The 22,042-nt window shown below is 37.3% G+C and overlaps 4 protein-coding genes across 6 annotated transcripts; 2 read left to right on the top strand and 2 right to left on the bottom strand.

The window, feature by feature from the left end:
• The first annotated feature begins 3,212 nt into the window (after positions 1 to 3,212).
• On the top strand, positions 3,213 to 7,412 carry LOC130973110 (uncharacterized). Its single transcript, XM_057897520.1, has 8 exons — positions 3,213 to 3,416; positions 3,708 to 4,332; positions 4,425 to 4,502; positions 4,785 to 5,028; positions 5,444 to 5,525; positions 5,804 to 5,942; positions 6,405 to 6,827; positions 6,972 to 7,412. Exons 2-8 carry the CDS (start codon positions 3,727 to 3,729, stop codon positions 7,167 to 7,169), a joined length of 1,770 nt encoding a protein of 589 aa, XP_057753503.1. The 5' UTR covers positions 3,213 to 3,416; positions 3,708 to 3,726; the 3' UTR covers positions 7,170 to 7,412.
• Positions 7,413 to 7,678: 266 nt separating this feature from the next.
• On the bottom strand, positions 7,679 to 10,353 carry LOC130976289 (uncharacterized). The gene is made up of 9 exons (XM_057901110.1): positions 9,984 to 10,353; positions 9,816 to 9,893; positions 9,682 to 9,735; positions 9,507 to 9,589; positions 9,223 to 9,322; positions 9,069 to 9,131; positions 8,600 to 8,866; positions 8,459 to 8,519; positions 7,679 to 8,344 (listed from the first exon to the last, which is right to left on the bottom strand). Exons 1-9 carry the CDS (start codon positions 10,245 to 10,247, stop codon positions 8,244 to 8,246), a joined length of 1,071 nt encoding a protein of 356 aa, XP_057757093.1. The 5' UTR covers positions 10,248 to 10,353; the 3' UTR covers positions 7,679 to 8,243.
• A 1,511-nt stretch (positions 10,354 to 11,864) lies between these two features.
• Positions 11,865 to 13,406, top strand: LOC130974425 (uncharacterized). Its single transcript, XM_057899313.1, has one exon. The coding sequence runs from the start codon at positions 11,865 to 11,867 to the stop codon at positions 13,404 to 13,406; it is 1,542 nt and encodes a 513-aa protein (XP_057755296.1).
• A 2,004-nt stretch (positions 13,407 to 15,410) lies between these two features.
• On the bottom strand, positions 15,411 to 19,435 carry LOC130973096 (uncharacterized). 3 transcript variants are annotated; one of them, XM_057897499.1, is made up of 9 exons: positions 19,186 to 19,435; positions 18,604 to 18,671; positions 18,443 to 18,518; positions 17,781 to 17,992; positions 17,002 to 17,604; positions 16,531 to 16,746; positions 16,250 to 16,379; positions 15,959 to 16,041; positions 15,411 to 15,745 (listed from the first exon to the last, which is right to left on the bottom strand). In XM_057897499.1, exons 1-9 carry the CDS (start codon positions 19,220 to 19,222, stop codon positions 15,626 to 15,628), a joined length of 1,545 nt encoding a protein of 514 aa, XP_057753482.1. In that variant the 5' UTR covers positions 19,223 to 19,435; the 3' UTR covers positions 15,411 to 15,625. The 3 variants fall into 3 exon arrangements, with proteins under 3 accessions (XP_057753482.1, XP_057753483.1, XP_057753484.1); XM_057897500.1 differs by having other exon boundaries at positions 15,413 to 15,742; XM_057897501.1 differs by having other exon boundaries at positions 15,509 to 15,742; positions 15,866 to 16,041.
• Positions 19,436 to 22,042: the final 2,607 nt, after the last annotated feature.

Raw genomic sequence — 22,042 nt, 5'->3', positions numbered from 1 at the left:
TCCTCTGCCCCCGAGTCTTCAATTCTGACTCGGAAACGATTACGGGGGCAGGAGGATCCACAATAGCACCATCAATGACGACTTTGTCTGGATCTAAAGGAGAAAGATCCAAGTCAGGAGCAATAACCCCGACCTGCTCCTTGAAAATCCTCCAAGCCTCCTCGGCACCATCAGCAATAGAGTCCTCCTACTCGGCATACGCATTTCGAGAGTTCAGCAAATCCTTCTTCACAGACACAAGATCTTGAAATAAACTCTGATAACTCTCCTGTGCTGTTTTCCTCAAGCCCGCCTCCATGTTGCATTGGGCTTGCAACTTACTCTCCTTCTCCCGAAGGCTATCCCTCTCCACCCTCAGCTTGGCGACCTCCTCCTTCAACTCCCTCTCATGCCCTTGATAAGAAAGAAGCATTCCCTCCAGCTCCTCAACTTTCGAGGTTAACCCCAAAGAGCTGAGAGGAGTCTTCTCAAAAATATCCAAGAGCTTGCCTCAAACACCCGCCGCCCTAAAACTCTCCTCAGCCAGAGTGGTAAGGTGGTTCCGAACAGAGACATCATCCATACTTATATGAGGATAAATGTTCTTTCGGACGAATGCAAGAGCATCCACCTTAACCCCACCATCAAAAGAAGAGCCAGACTCTAAAGTCTTGCGCTTCTTCTTCTCTGGCTCAGAAAGAAGTTGGGCGGAGGGGAGCGGCCGAGACAAAGCTGAAGAAGAAATCACAATGGGCTGGGAAGGAGTCCCCACGTTCTGAGGAGGAGGAGGTGGAGGAGGAGGATAGACGATTGCCCTGGTGCCATCAGTTCTAGCCCGAGATCTTGCCTTAGCCTCCTGAACTCTTTGGTAAGATTCTTGAGCATTCTTCCTTGCCATATCTGCAAAAGTCACAATTAGCAAAAACAACAAGTCGTCAAAACCTCAAAGTCAAAAGATACAAATCGGAAGTAAGAAATATATATACATATATATATAAGCTACCTAGTTGCGACCGAACAAAAGTCGGCGATCCCTGGAGGAATTTTCTAGTATCCAAGTATGGGGCCCTCCCCCACACTTCTCGGAATAACCCCACAATGGCCGCCTCCACCTCGTCTAGGTCGTCCAGACCGTACTTCTCACAAGGGGAGGCCTTCAACCAATAGAGGGGAAAGCGAGGGGAAGAATTCTCATCCAAGAAAAAGGGGTGGTGACCCTCTACAACTTGCACTTTGAAAAAATAATTTTTGAAATCGTGGAAGGATTCGTCGAAGAGGGTGAAAATCCTCCGACCTTGAATGGCTCGGAAAGACACCCATTGCTGCTTGTTATTTAGTCCACTGAAGGGCTTAGTCATGTGGAAAAGATAGAAGAAAATCCTCAAAGAGGTCGGAAAGTCCAAAGCGTGACTAATAAATTGGTAAATTTTCAGAAAACCCCAAGAATTGGGGTGAAGTTGGGTAGGGGCAACTCGACAGTGGTGCAAAACGGACATCTCAAAATTCGAAAAAAGAAGAAAAATACCCAAACGGGTGATCATACATTCATACATAAAGAAAAAATGAGGGGCCGCCTCATTGGCCCTCCCAAAACAAACCCGGTCTTCTGGACCCGGGACTACCAACTCATACTTTGGCTCGTCCTCCTCAAAAGTACAAATTCTGTGGTGAGTACGAAGGTGGGTGATAAACTCAGCATCGACCAAGGGTTCCTCCCCTAGGACCGTGACATCAACCCATTGAGAAAGAACATCTACGGAAGCCATTTCTTTTCTTATAAATGGTAACAAAAACCTACAAAAGGAAAAGAAAAGGAAAATAAAAAACACGGTCCCTAAAGGGAGGAAATACGGAACTAAAGTCTACAAACCAACCTATCCATCTACAAAATAAAAGCATGCAAACATAAGGCATGTTACGAAAGAAGAAAAGCTAACCTTTATCCAAAAATGAAGGTTGGAAAGAAGCAGAAGTCTCCGAAACACAAGAGCGCAGCACGAACGAAGGAAGAGGAAATTTGAAAAATCGCAGAAACGAAAAAATGAAAGAGAGGGAAAGTATTTATAAACATGCTAAGGGGCATAATGGTAAAAGCGGGGCAGTCATTTATGAGAATGCACCGTTACCAAGACCTACGCACATCCCTAACGGACACGACGCTTGATTAGACGTAACTGTCAGAACCAAAAGGACACGGAAAGTCACGTCGGTTTTAAACCATCACGTCGGTCCGCCAACAAGTCGGCTACGACCCCGAGCAGAATACTCGAACCCAAATCTTGAAAAAATTGGGCTCGAGTAGGGGCACTGTTCATACCCTGGCACAATAATAAAAGCCCAGGATCAAGCAAAAGACCTAATCCAAAGGGTTGGGCCTCACCAGTACCAATCTTCATCCTATGAAATCGGTACTCACTACGACTTGTTCTAAAGAAGTCGGGCACGAGGGTTAGCTGGCGGATAAGCACTCATTCAAATGAGTAACTGCCCCTAGAATCTCTCTAACCACTTCTACGAGCCATATCCTAATCTCCCTAAGATAATGGGACGGTTACCACCCTAAAAATATGGCACTACTCCAACGGTGGTTATTGGTTCACCACTATAAATACACTGACACCCCTCAGGTATCTCTAAGTCCAATACTCTCTAGACCTGCTCACACTCTTGCTAACTTAGGCATCGGAGTGTTTTTGCAGGTACCACCCCCATCTCCTCGCACGAACAAGTCGGACGGAGACCCCCGAGTTGCAGACCCATTCGGAATCCTCCTCCTTCACACACTTGGGCCAACCAACACCGTTTAGCCCATCAATCTCCGGTTACCCACCGTAACAGTTGATTTTACATGTAGTTGATAGGTGAGACTCGTTAGATGAAAATTTAGTCAAATCAGTTAAATCATCTCACGATTCTTAGCTATCAACTTCACGTAAAGTCAACTGCACCTAACTTTACACCGTTAAAAAAAAGGAAAAATCTTAAAGTTTCTACATTTAAATTTAAGACTAAATTGGATAGCTAAAAATTTATCATTTGATGGAACTATTGTAAGTAATATTTATATTATCTAATATTGTTTAAAAAATATAAAATTAAACTAAATTTTGATTATTGATTAAATTATGTTCCTATCTTATTCCATGATTATTATTGCCAATTGGAGAAGTACTAGTAAGTAACAAGTAAAAGTCACGTGCGAAAGGTAGAAGGTAATGAAACGCAGCGTTTAAAGTTGAGAATAGGGATTGGGTTTTCGGTTTTCCATATTACATCGTACGGTGTTTCGTCGTTCCTCCTCCCTCCGTCGCCGTTGCCACCGCAGAAAAGGGTTTTGCACTCTACACCGATTTGAATCCTTCATTCCTTCTCACTCGCGCTTTCTAAACACACTCTCCATCCACCCAACTTCGCACCATATCCCTGTTCCTTCTGATGTAATTTCTCTCCTCTTCTGAAATATAATCTTTTAATTGCTATCTTAACCTCTTTTAGCTGATAATTCTGTTTGATTTTAGCTAAATTCTAACCACGTACCTATTCTTGCGAAATATTACGTTTCTTTTCTTATTATATACAAAATTCAGATTATAGGTTTTGTTGTGTGCTGAATTAGCACTTTAATTTGTTCTGCAAATATTTGGTGACCCTTTAGATGCATTGATTTCTGTAATTTGTAGTCTGGTGAGTTAAAAACTTAAATTTGGTGTTAATTGGCTTTGGAACAGAGTGTGGTTTGGTTAGAGGATGAAGCGGAAGCGTGGGCATAAAAAGGGGAAGGGAAAGAGCAGTAGCAAGCATGTAGTGAGTGGTAATGAGACTCAAAATAAGGAAGAAACCTCTGCTTTGGAGCATTATGGTACTAATAATGATAATGATGATGATAAGGATGATAACTCTGGAATGGAGGTTGACACACCTTCCTCAACTGGGACAGATCAGCAGCATTACAATGTGGCCAGCATTAATCCTGATGGCTCCATTGATAAGGCTGTGGGGAAGCCACTCGGGGTTGGACGCGTTAAGGTGAAGCTCAAGACTCCAAAGATGTTGGACTCCCATTCCCAGCACACGTCTTCGGATGCTCCCACGCATAGTGACACCGATAAGAGTAGCCAGCAACACGGCTTTGACAAACAAGGTGTCGGTGCTGATAGGATGGAAGACAGTGCAAATTCCTTGCCTGATATGAAATCCCCTGTTCCATCGAAGAGGGCTGCTACCGCTAGCATCAAAATTAAGTCATCCAAGGTCTTGGCATCCAATGCTGACCACACAGTTTCCAGTGAGATTAATCATCCGAAAGAAAGAAGTCTCCGATATAATAAGCAGGAATTGGACGCTTCCTTAGTTGTATGTTTGAGCACTTTAGATTTGTTTTCCCGTTGTTCTACTTTGTTATCGCCTCAGAGAACATTTTTTTTAACTTGGTTTCTTCTGCACAGGTAATAAGGAAGGTAATGAAAATGGATGCTGCTGAACCCTTCAATGTTCCTGTTAATCCTGAAGCTCTAGGAATTCCTGTAAGTAATATTTTTTCTTTTTGGATAAAAATTCCTGTAAGCACAATTATGTAAGCAACATTAGATGTGCTTTCAGATATTGGTTAACATGTGCTGTCTCTTTCTAGATCTTGAACCCTCAGGCATAGAAGTTATTCCACAAGGATCTATGATATTTGTTGTTCCCAGGAGACTAATTTGATTTGTAGTAAAACTGGAACCAAAAAGTTATCTTTTGTCCCCCCAAAAATTTGTGATTAGTTGATTACAGGTGTCTAATGTCATAATGCTTTCTGGAACCAGGACTATTTTGATATCATTGACACTCCAATGGATTTCGGAACTATATGCAGCAATCTTGAAAAGAGCGAGAAGTACATGAATTCTGAGGATGTTTATAAGGATGTTCAATACATTTGGGACAATTGTTATAAGTATAACAATAAAGGTGACTATATCTTGGATCTTATGAGGCGAGTGAAGAAGAATTTTATGAAGTACTGGACTGCAGCTGGGTTATATTATGAACCATCAAAAGGGAGTAAGGGTGAGACTTCTGTGTACCCGTCCATTATTTCTTTCTTTAGTGACAAGGATAGGTATCAAGCATTTAGTGAGTCATTCTTGACTGCCATTTTCTTTCCTGTTTTAAATATTCTTGTGATACAATATATGAATAGGACTACATGTGTTTGTTTATTATCTCTGCCATTTTGTCTCCAAGCTTCTTTTTACTTTTGGGGTCATGCTTAGGATGGGAGATGGGTCAATGAGTGATAGATGTTAAAATATTGAAAAGTAGGAAGTTTATAGTTAAGCTATATGGTTTCTGAGATTTTATTTTCACAATCCTACTTAAGTAAATGAAAAGAAGATGAAGATGAATATGCTTTTTAATTTCGTGAAAGATGCTAGACCATGGTCTTTTGATAGCAATTTGAGCATATTCTTCTAATGAGCAGGAGCAGAGGATGCTGCATTATCTGGTGATGGAAAAGTAGCGAAGGGTGGTCAAGCGAAGCAGAAGTCAAAGAAACGTCATGGGTGAGTACACTCTCAACGGTGATATTAGAATACCTATGTGGTATAATTGCTGTTATGATTGGAAGTTGATATCCCTTAGTCTTAAATTGAATGAAATCTATTGTTAATTATGTGTTTGTGTCAGTAATACTGTTTTACATAGAAATTATAGACTAATATCTTTGACTCCAGAAGTTTGATACATGATTGATGGCATACATTACTCTGCAACAATATTGCATTGTAAATTCATATTAATGGTGATACTATTATACTTAAAGCTTTATCTGATTTTGCAGAAGACACCATAAACATGATTGTTTATGTGCTATTTGTGTGCTAAAGCGCCGAAGGAGGGAACGGGAGGAGAATGCTCGACTTGCTAAAGGAAACTTTGGATCTGGTGGTGATAAGCTTGCTAAAGAATTTAAGCAAGAGGTATGGTAATGGATCATTGCCTACATCTTATCCTTTTAATGTCCTGCCAGGAAATTTGCCTGGTGGTTTTAGAGGTATCTGTATCCCTGTGGTAAAATTTGTGACTGAAGGTGTTTTTTATTGCAACTGATTGTACATTTTTCCATTTTTTCTTTTTTTCCACAATTCTCCATGGTTATAAACTAAATTCATTATACAATACAGAAACGAATCTTATCAGAATGGTCTCTTTATATATTTTCTTTATGCTATAGAGTATTCCAAATAACACAATGTTTTTTAAGTGGCATGACGATATTGCTCTCCCATTTGGTTCCTATTACATTTGTTGACATTAAATGGGATTAAAAGCTCATGCAATGAAGAAATCCTAGTACATTATTTTTTCCTTTATGACCATGCAAACTAAGTATTGACTAGCACGTGATATACGTAGACTTGAAACTTTTTCTTGGTTTTCAGGAATCAATGCTTGTAGAAAGCCCTGGTGGTGAGGATTCATCATCAAATATGAATGATTCACTTGGCACTGATGGAGATGCTGAAGATGACAAAGGAGAGGTAGCAAAAATGGATCTTAGTGGGAAGCAGTGCAGCCCTTCCAAGGGAAAGCATGAAGACATTGATGGTGATGATGAAGATGATAATGACGAAGACCACAGCCAAGAGGAAGGGGAAGAGGAAGAAGACGGAGAGGAAGAAGATGAGGGGGAGATTGAAACGGACAACCCGAAGCGACAGATGGATGAGGCTTCAAATCGGTCACATTATGGAGGAAGTTTGGCCGAGAAATCTAATGTTGGAGATGTAACCACTCTTCGTGATGAATATGCAGCGACCCGGCAAGAAGGACAAGCTGCAGTAGTCCAGCGACAGAAGCACAAGGTATTTCAAACAATTTCTGATTTAGGAAACAATAGCATTTGCACAAACTTCAATTAGGCATGTAGCGTGATGCGAAAGGCTGTTGCGTTTAGTTAGTTGTAGTTGCAACTGCAGGTTTTACTAAACGGTTTGGTCTGTCTGTAGGAATCACGAGATAAGCATCAGAAAGCTCAGCTGCTTGAGAGCTTATATGTCGAAAACCCCAAGCTATCAAGTTTATGTGGTATTCTCTTCCCCAACAATACTCAATCTGTCTGGAGTGGACCACATTCATTAGTACAGCGTCAGAATTCAAGTCGCACTTCTTCAATTCACGCGGCAATTCGGACTTTGATGGACTAGCTTTTTTGCGTTACTATTTTTAAATTGATTCACTACTTGCTAGCCACCATCCCAAAATGAATGATAATAGTTTTAGTTCATGTGATGTGTTACTAAGTTTAAACTAGGTTTTGTAGCTTTTGCCCTGTCTCTCGGTTTTTAGTATTAAGCAGGCGTAGGGCAAAATGAGTCACATTACTGTAAACATAACACTAACGAGCAAATGCATCGTCATTCTCATTTCTATTTTCTTGTTTCTCTGCCCATGCACTACTACCAGTGTATAAATCTTAGTTAAGCTCAAAGTCTACGAAGAATTTTATAGGTAAAATATAAATATTTTTATATTAATAAATTTAATTTAATTTTAATATACTAATAGTATAAAAATTTTACACATTACACATGTATTTAATTACGTATCACCAAATCAACAAAAATAGCTATTTTTGACAATCAATGCGTAAATAATAGTCTAAAATAGCATAATAGCATAATAGTACCGTTTAAAAGAGCATAATAGTACCGTTTAATGAAAAACGAAACTCTAAAATGTCTGTGACAAGGCATGAGTTACACCGGAAAAGTGAAAAAAAAAAAAAAAACTAACAAAACTGAGTAATCACTTGTATAGTTGTATGAAAGAATTTGTGCTTGCTTGACATGGCCCCCATTACCATCGATATTTCTATTGGTGGAACCATGACAAACAAATAACGGCTATGTTACATTTCTTTTAGAGAAATGCTAGAGGAATATCAAAATTTATTGGTTTTGACCATCACTTTTAGCTATCAACCAAATTTCTTTAGTTTAGTAATCCAACAACATACTTCAACATATACCTTAAAACATTGATGACCAAAACAATAAATTTTGATAGCCATCTAGTATTCCTCTTTTCTTTATCAACAAAGACCATAAATAAAAGATAAACGTTGTTGGTGAAAGTAACGATATCAGAAAGTAAGTCCAAGTATAGTAAAATGAAAATCCTAATCCACCAACAAATCAAAATCTCCTAATTCCTAAATGGCACATTTAAACAGAGAGAAGCAGCAATGGTTAGACGGACATCTGTGTCCATGGCATGACTTAATTAGGCAGATCATATTTCACTTCACCTAGGTATAGACCACATGCCGGGGCCATTGGACTTGCGGCTGTAATAGTCTTGGCATTCAAGATTCTTTCAACTGAAATAGTGCGTCATTTGAAACATGTTAGTCAATTCAGGCTATAAAAAAGGATCAGATAGTACATTATCTTATTATTAAACACACGCGAATAGAAATGAAGGATATTTGTACCGTCTGGAATTGTTAGGTTTCCAGTTCCAACAACTTTGAGAACACCAACAAGTAGTCTAACCTGAAATTCATTTAACAATTGGATTCAGACCAAAAAGATTGTGATTGTGGAAAAGGAACTCAAAAGGGAAGATATCAAACCTGATGGTAAAGAAAAGAGCGTGCGCGCGCTGTTACCACCAAGCAACGATGCTGCCTCCTTTTGCCAAATCCTATATCTTCAGTTGATGTGGTTCCTTTATCAATGCTTGCACTAGAGCCAGGAGGAGGAATAACAGTTTCAGAGTTGCTGTGGCAGCCATTCAGATCCTGATTATGTCGTTCTCTATCCATTGTATTTGGAAAATACAGACTTGGAATTACCTCGCAGACGCCGAGTTCATCTAAAGTTCTGATTGGTGATGTTGCCTGTAGTAGGGCAATTTATTTATGGATAGTTCATATAGACTTGAGATTATATGATCATAGAATTGGCATTTGACTAAACCAAAACTCTATTGACTGAATCTCACCACCATCGGGCAAACTCCCTCAGGCGAAACTAAACCTATTCATTGTTTTTAACTATAAATTCTGAAGTACTATTTAGAAACTGGAGAGAAGAAGCAACCTGACAACCGGCAGCCCTGAAGGAACTAAAATCATGGCGTCCGACAAGAACTTTGCAAGCTTCCTGCATGAATTGTATGAATAAAGTCTTGTGTCTTTTACAGGAATTTTGAGTGCACAATGTAGCAAATATAGAGAAGCAAAAGCTAACTAACTCGCATAGCTGAAAGGTTAAGCTCTTCAGGCACATGCCATGCTCGATCTTTCTCAAAGGCTGATACAGGCTCTGGCCCGGACAGCAAGCGATAAAAGTATCTGAATGGAAGTTCCAAATAAATCTCAATTCCCACAAATTATGATAAACACAATTCTATGGCAATGCCTATTCAGTTTTATAAAATCCAAGATCACTATTATATGATGCTCTACTTAACAGTCCCTACTCACTACTATACACAATCAAGTACAATTTCATAGATCTTTGTCACAGAACACTCACGTGCGCTCTTGTGCTGAAAATCTGGCATGAAAATCGAGTGGAACGCAACGGACATCAATAACCGTTAAGTCGCTATCATTCTTCTGAAGTAAATAAGTTTGACAAAAAGAATAACGCAAATTGTGAGCACAATGATCAAGAATCCAGATCGAAGGAAAGCTAGCACAAGTGAAACCTGCAAGAAATGGTTGACAGCTCTTCGAACGACGGAAGGTTCATGAGGCGGTAACTGTAATTTGAAAGAAGAAGGAGTAAGATTACAAAGAGTGAAGAGTGAATCGATAAATAGCATAGAAAAGGAATGGATACCACTTCACCCGGCCTCCGTTTACTGGTGCGTTGGATATCAACATGACAAACATTTGACAAGGCATGGACTCCTGCGTCCTGCACTTGAAACGAAATCGCAATGCTCGAATTGAATATAATATGATTTACAGAGTGAGTGAGTGAGTGAGAGAGTGAAGTGATACTCACAGTTCGGCTTGAACAGGATACGGTAACTGCTTGGCCAATGAATTTGGTGAAAGCCTGTTCGAGAGCACCGACGACGGTTCGGCAAGAGAGTTGCTTCTGAGAACCGGAGAAGTGAGTGCCGATGTACTCGATGGCAACCAAATAGCGTTGGATCCCAGCCGCCGAGTTCTTGTGGGTCATGTTATGGTTATCGGGTTTTGATATCTTAGAAGGCTTATTATTATCAGTTTCAAATTCAAGCGTATGCTTGCAATTGTTTGTCATTGGGATTTGGGAAATCAAACTACAAAGGACGCCTTATTTGATTTAGGCGCCGCTTTGCCTTTCTGCTTTCCTCCCACTCTCTCCAATTCATAAAAGTCTCTAATTCATTGCTGCAGACACTATCCCTTGCTTCATCACTAAAATGCTATATGTACATTAAAATTAAGAGAAAGTATAGAAAATTAATAGAATATTCGTACAATATATACAATAAAAATTTAGAAAGTATTAGAGATATAACTATTAGTGTTATCTTTTTTCATCAGTTAAAGTTTTTGGAATGAGTAGTATCATGATATGATAGTAGAGTTCTAGATCCGAAAGGTCAAACATGATATATTTATTATCCTTAATATGGGTGATGTTCATTTTGTAACTCAATAGCCCATTATACACTTAAACCATTGACTTCCTAACAGTATTCACAAATTAATTTAGGTGATGTTTAATTTATTTTTAATATATATTTTATACTAAAAATTAATTTTAGTAATTAATTTTGATGTATGCATAATATAATTGTTATTTTTACATGCCGATACTCATATATTTTTTTATCAAAATCTTTTAAAATAAAAAATTGGTAAAGTAGTCAAATAAAAAATTAATTATCTTTAAATTAAAATAATAAAACATAAATTTCATAAAAATTATAAAATTATTAATAATTAATTATTTATTGTTTTATTAATTTTTTCACCTTAGAAAACTTAGATTCATATTTTTCTGTCCCAAAAATTTTAGTTTAGAAGTGAAAATATCATACCATGTATTAAAAGAATTTAAATATTTTAGATGTAGTAGTTAAAATAATAGAAATATTAAATATGATGTAAATTATAGGATAAAAAATGTAAATAAGACAAGGGAGTTGAGAAAATACGCAAATCCGCTAAATTGAAAATTGCTTCACGAATGAGCCAAAGCACATTTCTATGTAGTTCAAACCAAATTGGTTCAAACTCACTTTTCATGTAATTCGAACCAAACAGGTTCGAATTACACATTGTAACCCATATCAACATAATTCGAACCAATTTGGTTCGAACTCTAACTCAATAATTCGAACCAATTAGGTTCGAATTACACACATTAAGTAATTTGAACCAGCTTAGTTCGATTTACACAGATCATATTTCGTACTAGGCTGGTTCGAATTAGTGAGGACCAGACCTGTATATATATAGTGTGAACGTGAGTTGCTATCATTAGAGGAGAGGTAAGATGGCTAGTGAGGAGAGTTTTGTAGTGTTGGTTCACCACAGAGGATCCATTAAGAGGAAAACTCGTTCCGGTGTGAACTTCACTGATAAGGATCCTCTCTGTATTATCGTCAGGCCTACGACGAGGTATGAGGACCTTATTAGCTCTGTACTGCTGAAACTTGGTCTAGAAGATGTGAAACAGGTTAAGAAGTTTTTTTTATCAAATTCCAATCACGGTGCTCCAGGAAACCGTGAAGTACAATTGTTTCACAATCGGGAGTTATGAGGACTTGCAGGTCATGTTTCATTGTCGGCGAAAGTTTTCAGAGGTGAGGACACCAGAACTTTTGGCAAAGTTGGTTGACGCGGTGTCCAACTCGGGGGTTCGAACCGGAATACCACCACTTTAGCCATGGTAGCCGGTTCTAGCTCCAGACCAGCCGTTGCATCTTCCTCCGTCCCTGCGTACGAGCCACCCGTCCAACATGTCGCCTCCCCTTCATTCGCTGTTGATCTCAACGGCAATGTAGGCGACGAGGTCGGAGAAGGGGAATATCTGCGGACCTCTTTACAGTGTGCTGTACCGGCTGGGGTTGGAGATAGATTCTTGGATGATCCAGAGGACGATGATGTCGAGCCGGATATGGTTGCTGATGACAGTGGCGATGATGTTGGAGCAAGTGAGCCTGCTGGGGCGGGCGGTGGTTCTAGCTCTGGCACGCAGCAGTACCCTCCACATTTTTTCTCTTTGGACTTGGATGCCATGAGGCAGGAGGGGGTTCCTGGGCAGCCGGTTGGATTTGGCGCTAGAGATGCTGAAGGGTCTGCAGGTCTGACAGAGTTTCAGGTTGGTCAGCAATTTTTGGATAAAGAAGAGGCCCTCTTAAGTGTCAAGACTTACAGCATCCGTCGAGGGGTACAGTACAAGATCGTGGAGTCTGACCATCGCCGGTATGTGGGCAAGTGTTCTGAGTTCGGCAATGGGTGCACATGGTTGATTCGGCTTAGTCTCCGACAGCGAAAGGGAGTTTGGGAGGTCAAACGTTACAACGGACCACATACTTGTCTCGCCACCTCCATTTCCAGCGACCATAGGAGTTTGGATTACCATGTGATATCGACATTCATTATGCCAATGGTTAGGGCTGATGCATCCGTCAGCATCAAGGTGCTCCTAAATGCCACCGCCACACACTTTGGGTTTAGGCCGACTTACAGGAGGGTCTGGTTGGCGAACCAGAAGGCTGTTGCCCTCATCTATGGTGACTGGGATGAGTCGTACAACGAGCTCCCAAAGTGGGTGTTAGGAGTCCAGTTGACGATGGCTGGTACTGTTGCAGTTCTAAGGACGAGCCCAGTTTGTGTCGGTGGACAGTTGGATGAGTCTCGAGCTTATTTTCACAGACTATTTTGGACGTTTTCACCGTGTATCGAGGCATTCCGTCATTGCAAGCCCCTAATTAGTATTGACGGGACCCATCTGTATGGCAAGTATGGGGGAACGTTGCTTGTCGCGATTGCACAGGACGGGAACTCTAACATACTCCCTGTTGCATTCACATTAGTCGAGGGTGAGAATGCTGAGTCGTGGTCCTTCTTTCTCTCCCACATGCGTGAGCATGTGACACCGCAGCCGGGTCTGCTGGTTATCTCGGACAGGCATAACGGCATTAAGGCCGTGCTTGAGGCTCCTGACGGAGGCTGGTTACCTCCGTCTGCATACCGGACATTCTGCATTCGACATGTTGCGGCAAATTTCGCCCTCACCTTCAAGGGCAAAAACGTAAGGAGGCTACTTGTGAATACGGCGTATGCTAAGACCGAGGTCAAGTTCCATTACTGGTTTGATATTTTCTTAGGTCCGAAGACCCGGCGATGTGTGACTGGGCGAACCGGATTGAGTATTCGTTGTGGACACAACATTGTGATGAGGGGCGTAGATTCGGACACATGACGACGAATATATCTGAGTGTGTGAATTCGATCCTCAAAGGTGTCAGAAATCTTCATGTGTGCTCGCTAGTGAAGGCAACATACGGAAGGTTGGTCGAATTATTTGTTCGCAAAGGGAGAGAGGCTGAGGCGCAGATGGAAACCGGACAACAATTTAGTCAGCACTTGGTGAAGTGTATAGAGGCCAACTTGAAGACGGCTAGGTGCTTCACGGTTACTGTGTACGATAGGGATAACTCCGAGTTTACCGTCATAGAGACAACTCCGACTGGTTCTTTCTCACTGGGTAGCTACAGAGTCTCGCTTGCATCTCAGACATGTGACTGCGGATACTTCCAGGCACTTCATTTCCCGTGTCCCCACGCACTGGCATGCTGTGCCTACTCACGGCTTACATGGGAGCCTTACGTCCACCAGGTGTATCGTCTTAGTTCGGTCTTCAGTGTGTATCGGATGGGTTTCACACCTCCCATTCCGGAGGGTTTCTGGCCACCATATGACGGGCCGACTGTCATCCCTGACCCCAATAAGAGGCGTGCGAGAGAGGGTCGTCCGAGGTCCACTCGGATACGAATCAATATGGATGAGGCAGATCCGAACTGGCCAAAGAGATGTGGGCTTTGTCGGCAGCCCGGCCACACAAGTCGGAGTTGCCCACAGCTCGGAGAAGCAGAGCACACACGGAAACATGATTAGGTGTATTTGTGGCTTTGGTACTTTTGTTGTTTCAATTTCGCGTTTAGATTCCACTATTATCGGTTTTCTTACTTGTAGTTGGTGACTGATAGAATTTGTTAACGTTAGTGCGATGTACTTTGAATGGGATTTTAGTTAATGAATATGTTCTGTCTGCGCAGTTTTAAACGAAATGTATGTCTAATGCACACCGGAATAAATAACTGTACGAGTTTTATTAAGACATGATGCGAAAACTATGTTTGTAACTTAAATTGCTGTGTGGAACGAATTCTTAGTAATTCGAACCAATTTAGTTCGAATTACTTGGTGACTATTTTTTCATTGTAATTCGAACATAATTGGTTCGAATTATGTTGATATGGGTTACAATGTGTTTGGTTCAAATTACATGGAAAGTGAGTTCGAACCATATTGGTTCGAACTACATAGAAATGTGCTTTGATTGATTGATGAATCAAATTTTTCTTTGGCTTATTTGTGTCAAATTATTTTCTCCTTGGCTTGTTTATGTTTTTTACCCTAAATTATAAGGCAGATTAGTCAAAATGCGTAAGTATTTCAAATTTTATGAAACAAGAAAATAATATATATTTTTTTCATATTTTCGTTACATTAGCTAATAGTATACGTTAAGAATAATAAAAAGTAAATACAAAAAAAGTTAACATAGTCAAAATAAACATATATAGACAAAGGATCCCGCTAGGGAGACAATAGACTATTTATACAATGTGTACCTATTGAATTACAAAATGAACATCCCCAATACTATCTAGAATAACAATCCAAGTACTAGGGATAATAAACATCTTCCCAAAAACTTAAAATCTAGCGCTCTAATACTATGTCATGATACCACTCATCCCAAAAACTTCAGCTGATAGAAAAAGGTAACACTAATAATTATATCTCTAATACTCCCTAAACTTCTATTGTATACATTGTACAACTATTTCATTGGCTCCTCATACTTTTCCATAGACAAATGAATGAATATACATAAATAGACAAAATAAAAAACAAGGAAATAAGAGGAAAAGTTAAAATGCTGCAAAAATTGCATAATCTCATTTGTGATAATTTAAATGTGTGACAAAAAGACATATTGTCAAAAGAGTAAATTAAATAAAAGATAGATAAGTCATTGAAAAAAGAAAGAATATAAAAAAATTTGGATAAAATAATCAAGAGATCTCCAAATATAAATAAACTTAATATAATTCATGGTAAGGTGAGATATATATATATATATATATATATATATATTCCTCATGTGGTTGTCCAATTAGGAGCAAAATTATTATTATTATTATCCACAAAAGCTTCACAAAGTGCTAAGGCCAATCATGCACATAATAATGTTAACATAATCATAGGTATAAAACAATTTAATTAGACAAAATCACAGGTATAAAACAATTTAATTAGACAAAATCACAAAGATACTCATGAACATTGAACAAGGGGATATTACACCAAAAATGAAGAAATAAACAAGAAAGTCTTTGTTATCCTAATAATCTAGCTATTTTTGCCAGAGGAATTTAGAAAAAGTTGCTTTGTAAGAGAGACTATGTTATCTTCTTGAGTATCACTTGATTGCATTCCTATTTTCTTCTCTCCTGCTTTGGCAGTATTCTGCTGAAAATTAACAGACAACTTGTTACAAAAGCCCAAGTAAATTTACCCAAAAGAAGTTGCTATAGCATGCAAATCAGGAACTAATAACTAATGTAGCAACATGGCATTACAAAATCACACCTGTGATTAACTTTAAATACTGCAATTCACATACTAATGCTCCAATTGCAAATGTGAATGAGAATCATTCCATTCAGCAAACATGGAACTTACTTGGTAACTGTCATACCCATATCCTTCCGGTCCTGGGATTGTAAGCTTAGGCTTGCTTCGATATTGTTCTGATCCTCCAATAGCTGATAAGATTGTATACAAAAGTAAGAATGTAAAATAACATGAGTGGTTTTTTAACTTTGAAGAGCTGAGCACAAACTAACTCTAAAAGGCACTCTTTTTCACTTTTAAAAGCTAATAACAAAACTACCTGAACTTTTTATTAGTTTAGCAAAGTGAAAAATTGGTTTATGCTTTTCATAAGAAGCTAGAATAAACCATCAAACTTACCCTTGGATCTTTTATCTGAACAAAGTAATTTCTCTCGGTTCTCATAGAAGTCATAATCATCTAGTAGAGATGTCTTGGCAGAATAGCTTTTGAAGATATTCAGCATCTCCAAGCCCTGCTTTAGTGCAATCTGCAAACCATATAAGCACATGTTTAAGGAAGTTGCAGTTTAACAAAGGATCTAAATAGTCTTTTCACATGGTTATGCTGCAACAAACACTTTCCTCCTAATCAAACACAAGCAGCAATCTGTCTCCTAAACACTGAGAACTAAGAATTACCTCTTGTGTGTCCCTAGTGTAAGTTACATCCCTGTTCTCGTTTTCAACGATGATACGAATGTGACAAAATTGAGTGTTGGGAACATCCTTTATTATATGCCACCTAATTGGGAAGAATCCATTGTATTTGTAGAGTTTCCAAAACTTCATGTCTTTGTTGAAGTCCACTGGTCCAAGCATCTCAGCTACTCCAACAAACTGCCGGCTAGCATTCACCTAATTTGACAACACATAAATACATATCCAATCTAAGAAAATTCATGAATAAAGATGTAAGGATATGAACTCCAAATTCAACAATATATGTTAGATTAAAGAAATATGGTCTTAGGTAACAAGAATTTTGAACCAACAATCCAAGAATATGGACATATGCAATTATTGGACATAAAACCAAAAGGAAAATATGCTCATCTTCTAATAAGATAATTTAATCTAAAGAAATAAGAACATAAAATGATCGAAACTCACCGAGAAGAACAGGAAGACTGGACACTTTGTCCTTGTCTGGATCGATTTAGCTTCTGCACTACGGAATGCATCGTTCAACTTCTTATTTCCATATGAGGTGCTAGTCCAAACATCATATTTAATGCTCTTATGAATGTCATCTTCATTGAAAGATTTAATGACATAAAATTTAGCAGTTTCATATTCAGTTTGGAAATCTGGAAGGTTATATTTATCTCTGCATATTGTGATTGCAAAGTCATTCTTAGTAGTTGAAGATTGTAGGAGAAAACCAGTGTAACTACCCCGAGGACCTCGAGTTAGTGGCGTTGGCATTTCATATTCTTCACTCCTCGATTTGTCTAACAATAAAGATCTATCATTTACAGTAGATACTATCTCATTTGTCCTGTTCTTTGCAGGGGGTAAGGCAAGCCTATCATTCACACTAGATACAGATGGTATACTATTTGCCCTGTAGTTGGCAGAGGAGAAAGCAGGGCTGCCCTTTGTCCTATTGTTGGAAGGGGAGAAGGTATGGCATCTTTGGTTGGTGCCTAATGAATATTTTCCATTATTGCAGGTCCTTGGAAGACTGCCTGCTCTAGAATTAGAACGCAAAGTCTGCAGCAAAACACATTCAAACATGATGTTACACAAGTATTACAATAAAAGTTGAATAAATCTGTGCATATTACAACAACTCTACCATCCCTCAGAGTAAATATTGAAACAAGAAGCAATAATACCAAGTGATCTCATGAAATAAACAAAACCTCATAATCTTACAATTGATTTACCTTATTTAACCTTTCAACATCCGCTGCAGCCTGCAATAATGTTCTAGTCAAATAGCTATTCCTAGTTGCAAAGTCAGAGCTATTTGGATTCGCTAAACCAGAATGATTTGGGTTACTTTCTGCCATTACTGAACCATTGGCTGTTTTGTTTTGCAGACCAGCAGATATTGAGACTGATGAACTACAAGGTTGAGTTTCTAATACGTTTGTATCTGCTCATTGAAAATGTCCAGTGCCATTGACACCCATAATAGTCCCTTGTTAGTAAAGAACTAAAGACCATAGCAAGGAGGATCATAACATAGAAAGAAAGACAAATTATTGTGTTATTCAAAGCTCAACAGTTGAGAATGAGAACACCCCATAATCTGCTATTCTGCTTATTTCAATCATCTCAAGTTTTTAGTTTTTTGTATAACTACCATATGTATATTGGTACAATATATGATCCATAATTCATTATGCCTTAAATCTCTATTCACTTGGTCAATTCGTATAACTGAAATCTTATTTTTCAAATGTGTTCAATGTTTTCAGAAATCCGTTTCTCCATAACCACAAGCTCACTATTATAGTCAAATTTTATGTGGATCAGGAACAATTTTGTGATATGTAATGAGAGAAAGTGTATAACATAAACATGAGGTCTTGATCAGCCTCACCTGTGAAACCAGCATTGACATCTTCAGAGGAGCTCACTGATGTGAAATCAGATGGGATTTCATCTTTCATTAAGACCTGTAGAAATATCATGAAAAAAACAATGTACAGCAAAATCAAACCTTGTTGGGGAAATGTGAATTCGTAAAATTGTGAAACATACCACATCTTCCCCGTCATGTTGCTGGTGGTTAGGTTTTGCTGCTCCTGTTCCTGTTGTCTCACACAAAGCTATATATCGCATGGTTAAGTATAACAACCTTTATTGAAACTTGAGCAGTTAACTCCCAAATTTACATTACACACAGATGAGTACATACAAAAAAAAAAGAGTACTAATAAAATTTTTTAAGATAACAGATATGAACAAATTAATTTAAATTAAAATAATAGAGATTAATTTAACGATAGTATGTTATATCTATTATCATTTTTATTGGTATTAAAAAAAAAAGACTAATCTATCCGTAGATTCTTTGTCATTCTATTCCAAAAGATAATTAAAAAATGGCTTAAATAATTTATGGTTTTTATAAAATATTTAGCTTCTATTTGAGTTGAATTAAAAAAAATAAACAATAAAACATTTATAAAATAGTTTGATTTTTATGCATGTAAACAGAAACAAATTTCATCATCTCAAATTTTTAGGGTTTATGATTTAATTATATACAACTAGGAGAATAAAAATTGATATAAAAGGAATGAAAACCTAGTTGGTGAGAAAGAAAGAAAAGAAGGATACAGTTGTGGAGGTGAGAGACTGAGGGAGTGCTGCTCATGATGAATTATGAGAAGAGGGAGCGAGTTTCTGAAATTAGAAGAAGATGCGGTCTGGTCTGGCCATTAATAACGGTGTCAAATGTGGAAGTGATAACAGAGAATGAGAAAGAGAGGCACACTGCACAGCTTCCTATATCGTAATAAATATTGGTCAAAGTTATTTTCCTCTGCCCCTTTGGACGGACTAGAAAGCTTGTACTAATAGCTCATACTAATAGCTGATAAAGTTGGCTCTCAAAACTCAAAAGACCTTACTAGGATTCAAAATTTGATTATGATCAAATATTTGAAACTAATCTATTGTTGTATATAAATATGTCATGTAAATAAATTTGTGAGGTAATGTCTACGATTAAAAATTGTTTAATCTATCCCAAAAAAATAATATAATGGTTCTAGCCCAAAAAAAAAAACAAAAGAAGGATAATATAAAAAAAAATTATTCTGATTGAATTTGTTGAGTTGTTAGTTTACTCTTTTATTTAAGTAAGTGTTGAAATTTAAATTGTGTATTATGCAGTAATTCATTAGTTAACACTATACCTTTATAAAATTTAGATTCGTAACGAATTAATTCTTGTCCTATCAAATCGAAAAATACCATGGGCCAATCATATAAAATTGTAGCATATTTATATCCAACAGAAAAATTTAAATTTAGCTAGTATGTATTCTAAGAGTACATAATTTAGAGCACATAATAAATTTATTATTAATTAAAATTTTAAATTTTTATTTAATAAATAAATTAAAATTTTAAATATTTTTTATTTTTAGTAAAAAATTATAATTTATCATTTTAATATGTCTTAAAATACAAGATAAATAAACTTAAAACATTCAAATTTATTTCTTTTTACATCTTTAAAAATTATCTATCATCTAATTTTGTACTCCATTGATTACGTATTTACGTTCAACCTTTGACATTAACATATGGATAGAATACCAAAGAGAAATCTACTATAATTCATTCAAGGTTTTGCTTCTATTAATATAGGTTTAGTTCATATTTATTCTAAGAATACAAGTTACGATTATTATTAATAAAAAGTGTTAAATTTTTATTTTAATAAATACATAATAATTATATTAAAAATTAAATTTTATATATTTTTTATAATATTTTTTATGGATTTAGCTAATTTTTATTTTAAAGATAGATATTAAAATTATAAATAAAAAATTTTTTATTAGAAATATAAAAAAATTAAATTTTTAATTATATTTATTAAAAGAATTTAAAAATTTCTATTAATAGACATTATTTTTTTATATTGAATAATAATAATAAATATGAAGGTAATCAAGATAACAAATAGAGTTAATAGTCAAAATCGTCCCTTAAAGATTTCCATCTTCGTCCTCAAAAAATAAAATTAATCAAATTCATCCCGAAACATAACCAACCTGATCGCGTTAGTTAGGGGTGTTCAAATTCAAACCGATCCAAATTAAACCGCTCATCCAATCCAATCCAAACTGAAAATCAATTAAAACTGCACTAATTCGGATTTGATTGGATTCTATTTTTTACAAACCGCTAGATTGGATCGGATTTCGGATCTATTTTTCATAACCGATCCAATCCAAACCAAACCACACAATGTGCTATAATATTATTATTTTATTATTATATTTACAATTATACTTATAACATGTTCGATTTGTTATACATTTTTCTATTATTCATGTATTATTATTATTTAATAAATATTTTATGTTCAAAATATTATTTATTTATTTATTTTAACTAATCTATCATTTTATTTCTATTGTTATGTTATCGTTGACTTGTTAAGATATTGTTAAGACTTGTTATGTCATTGTTGGTTATTTAAAATTTGATGTTGAGACTTGTTATATGTATTAAATTTTTTTTATTTAAAAAATCGCAAATCTAAACCGATCCAAACCGCTTGTAATCGGATCGGATTGGATCGGATTTCCAAAAAAAGTTCATCCAAACCGCACCGCACATAAATTAACCTTCGGATCAGATGACTTTTTTCCTTAAAACCGCACCGCGAACACCCTAGCTTTAGTCCTTCTGTCATCTCCTGCGCTGAGGTGGCTAACGCTCGCTAACATGGCTTGTTAACTGCCAACGTGGCACTCGTTTAGTGTACCCTCTTGTTACTGATAAGATAAGTTTGTTAGATCAACTCAAATCAGTCCCTAAATCCATGGAACCTAATCCCAAATCCAAAGGAGTCGAACCTCACCTCTATAGCAGATTCCATGTTCCTAGATTGTCCATGCTGCCGCCCGCGTCACTGCCTAGGCCTTCAACGCCGCCATCGCCTGCGCATCGACGTCGTCTGCATCGTAGCCGTCTCCCAAAGTAGAATCCATGGATTCCATGATGCTACTGGTTTTGATTAGAATGCCGGCTCCATCTGCTGAAGACGATGACGTGATACATTGGTTGAATTATGGAATGGATGAATCTTTTTCACATGACTATGGTTCTGATTTCATACATGAACTCTCTAGGGTCACTATGCATGAAATCCCTCCCTTAAATAACCTATCTTTGTTGGACAAAAGAAGCAATTCCAATCAAGTACTTAGGGACTCTCGCAAGAACTATGCGCATCATGCTTTTGGTTCAGAACAAGGGGTCCTTAACAAGGACTTTTCGGTTATGGCTAGAGGAGAGATTGAGAAATAATCGAGAATGCTCATCAAGCACCTTGTGGGGAACTGGCTCAAATTTTTTCATCTGCTTTAAGTGATTTTTCTGGGTTAAAGTTGGAATTAATATAGCTATAGTTTGAATTAATTGTTCCAAGAGTAACGATGGAAATGAGAGGAAG

The sequence above is a fragment of the Arachis stenosperma genome, chromosome 4, assembly GCF_014773155.1.
Source record: "Arachis stenosperma cultivar V10309 chromosome 4, arast.V10309.gnm1.PFL2, whole genome shotgun sequence".
NCBI classification, from domain to species: Eukaryota; Viridiplantae; Streptophyta; class Magnoliopsida; order Fabales; family Fabaceae; genus Arachis; species Arachis stenosperma.
This window is presented reverse-complemented; position numbering and strand designations above follow the sequence as displayed.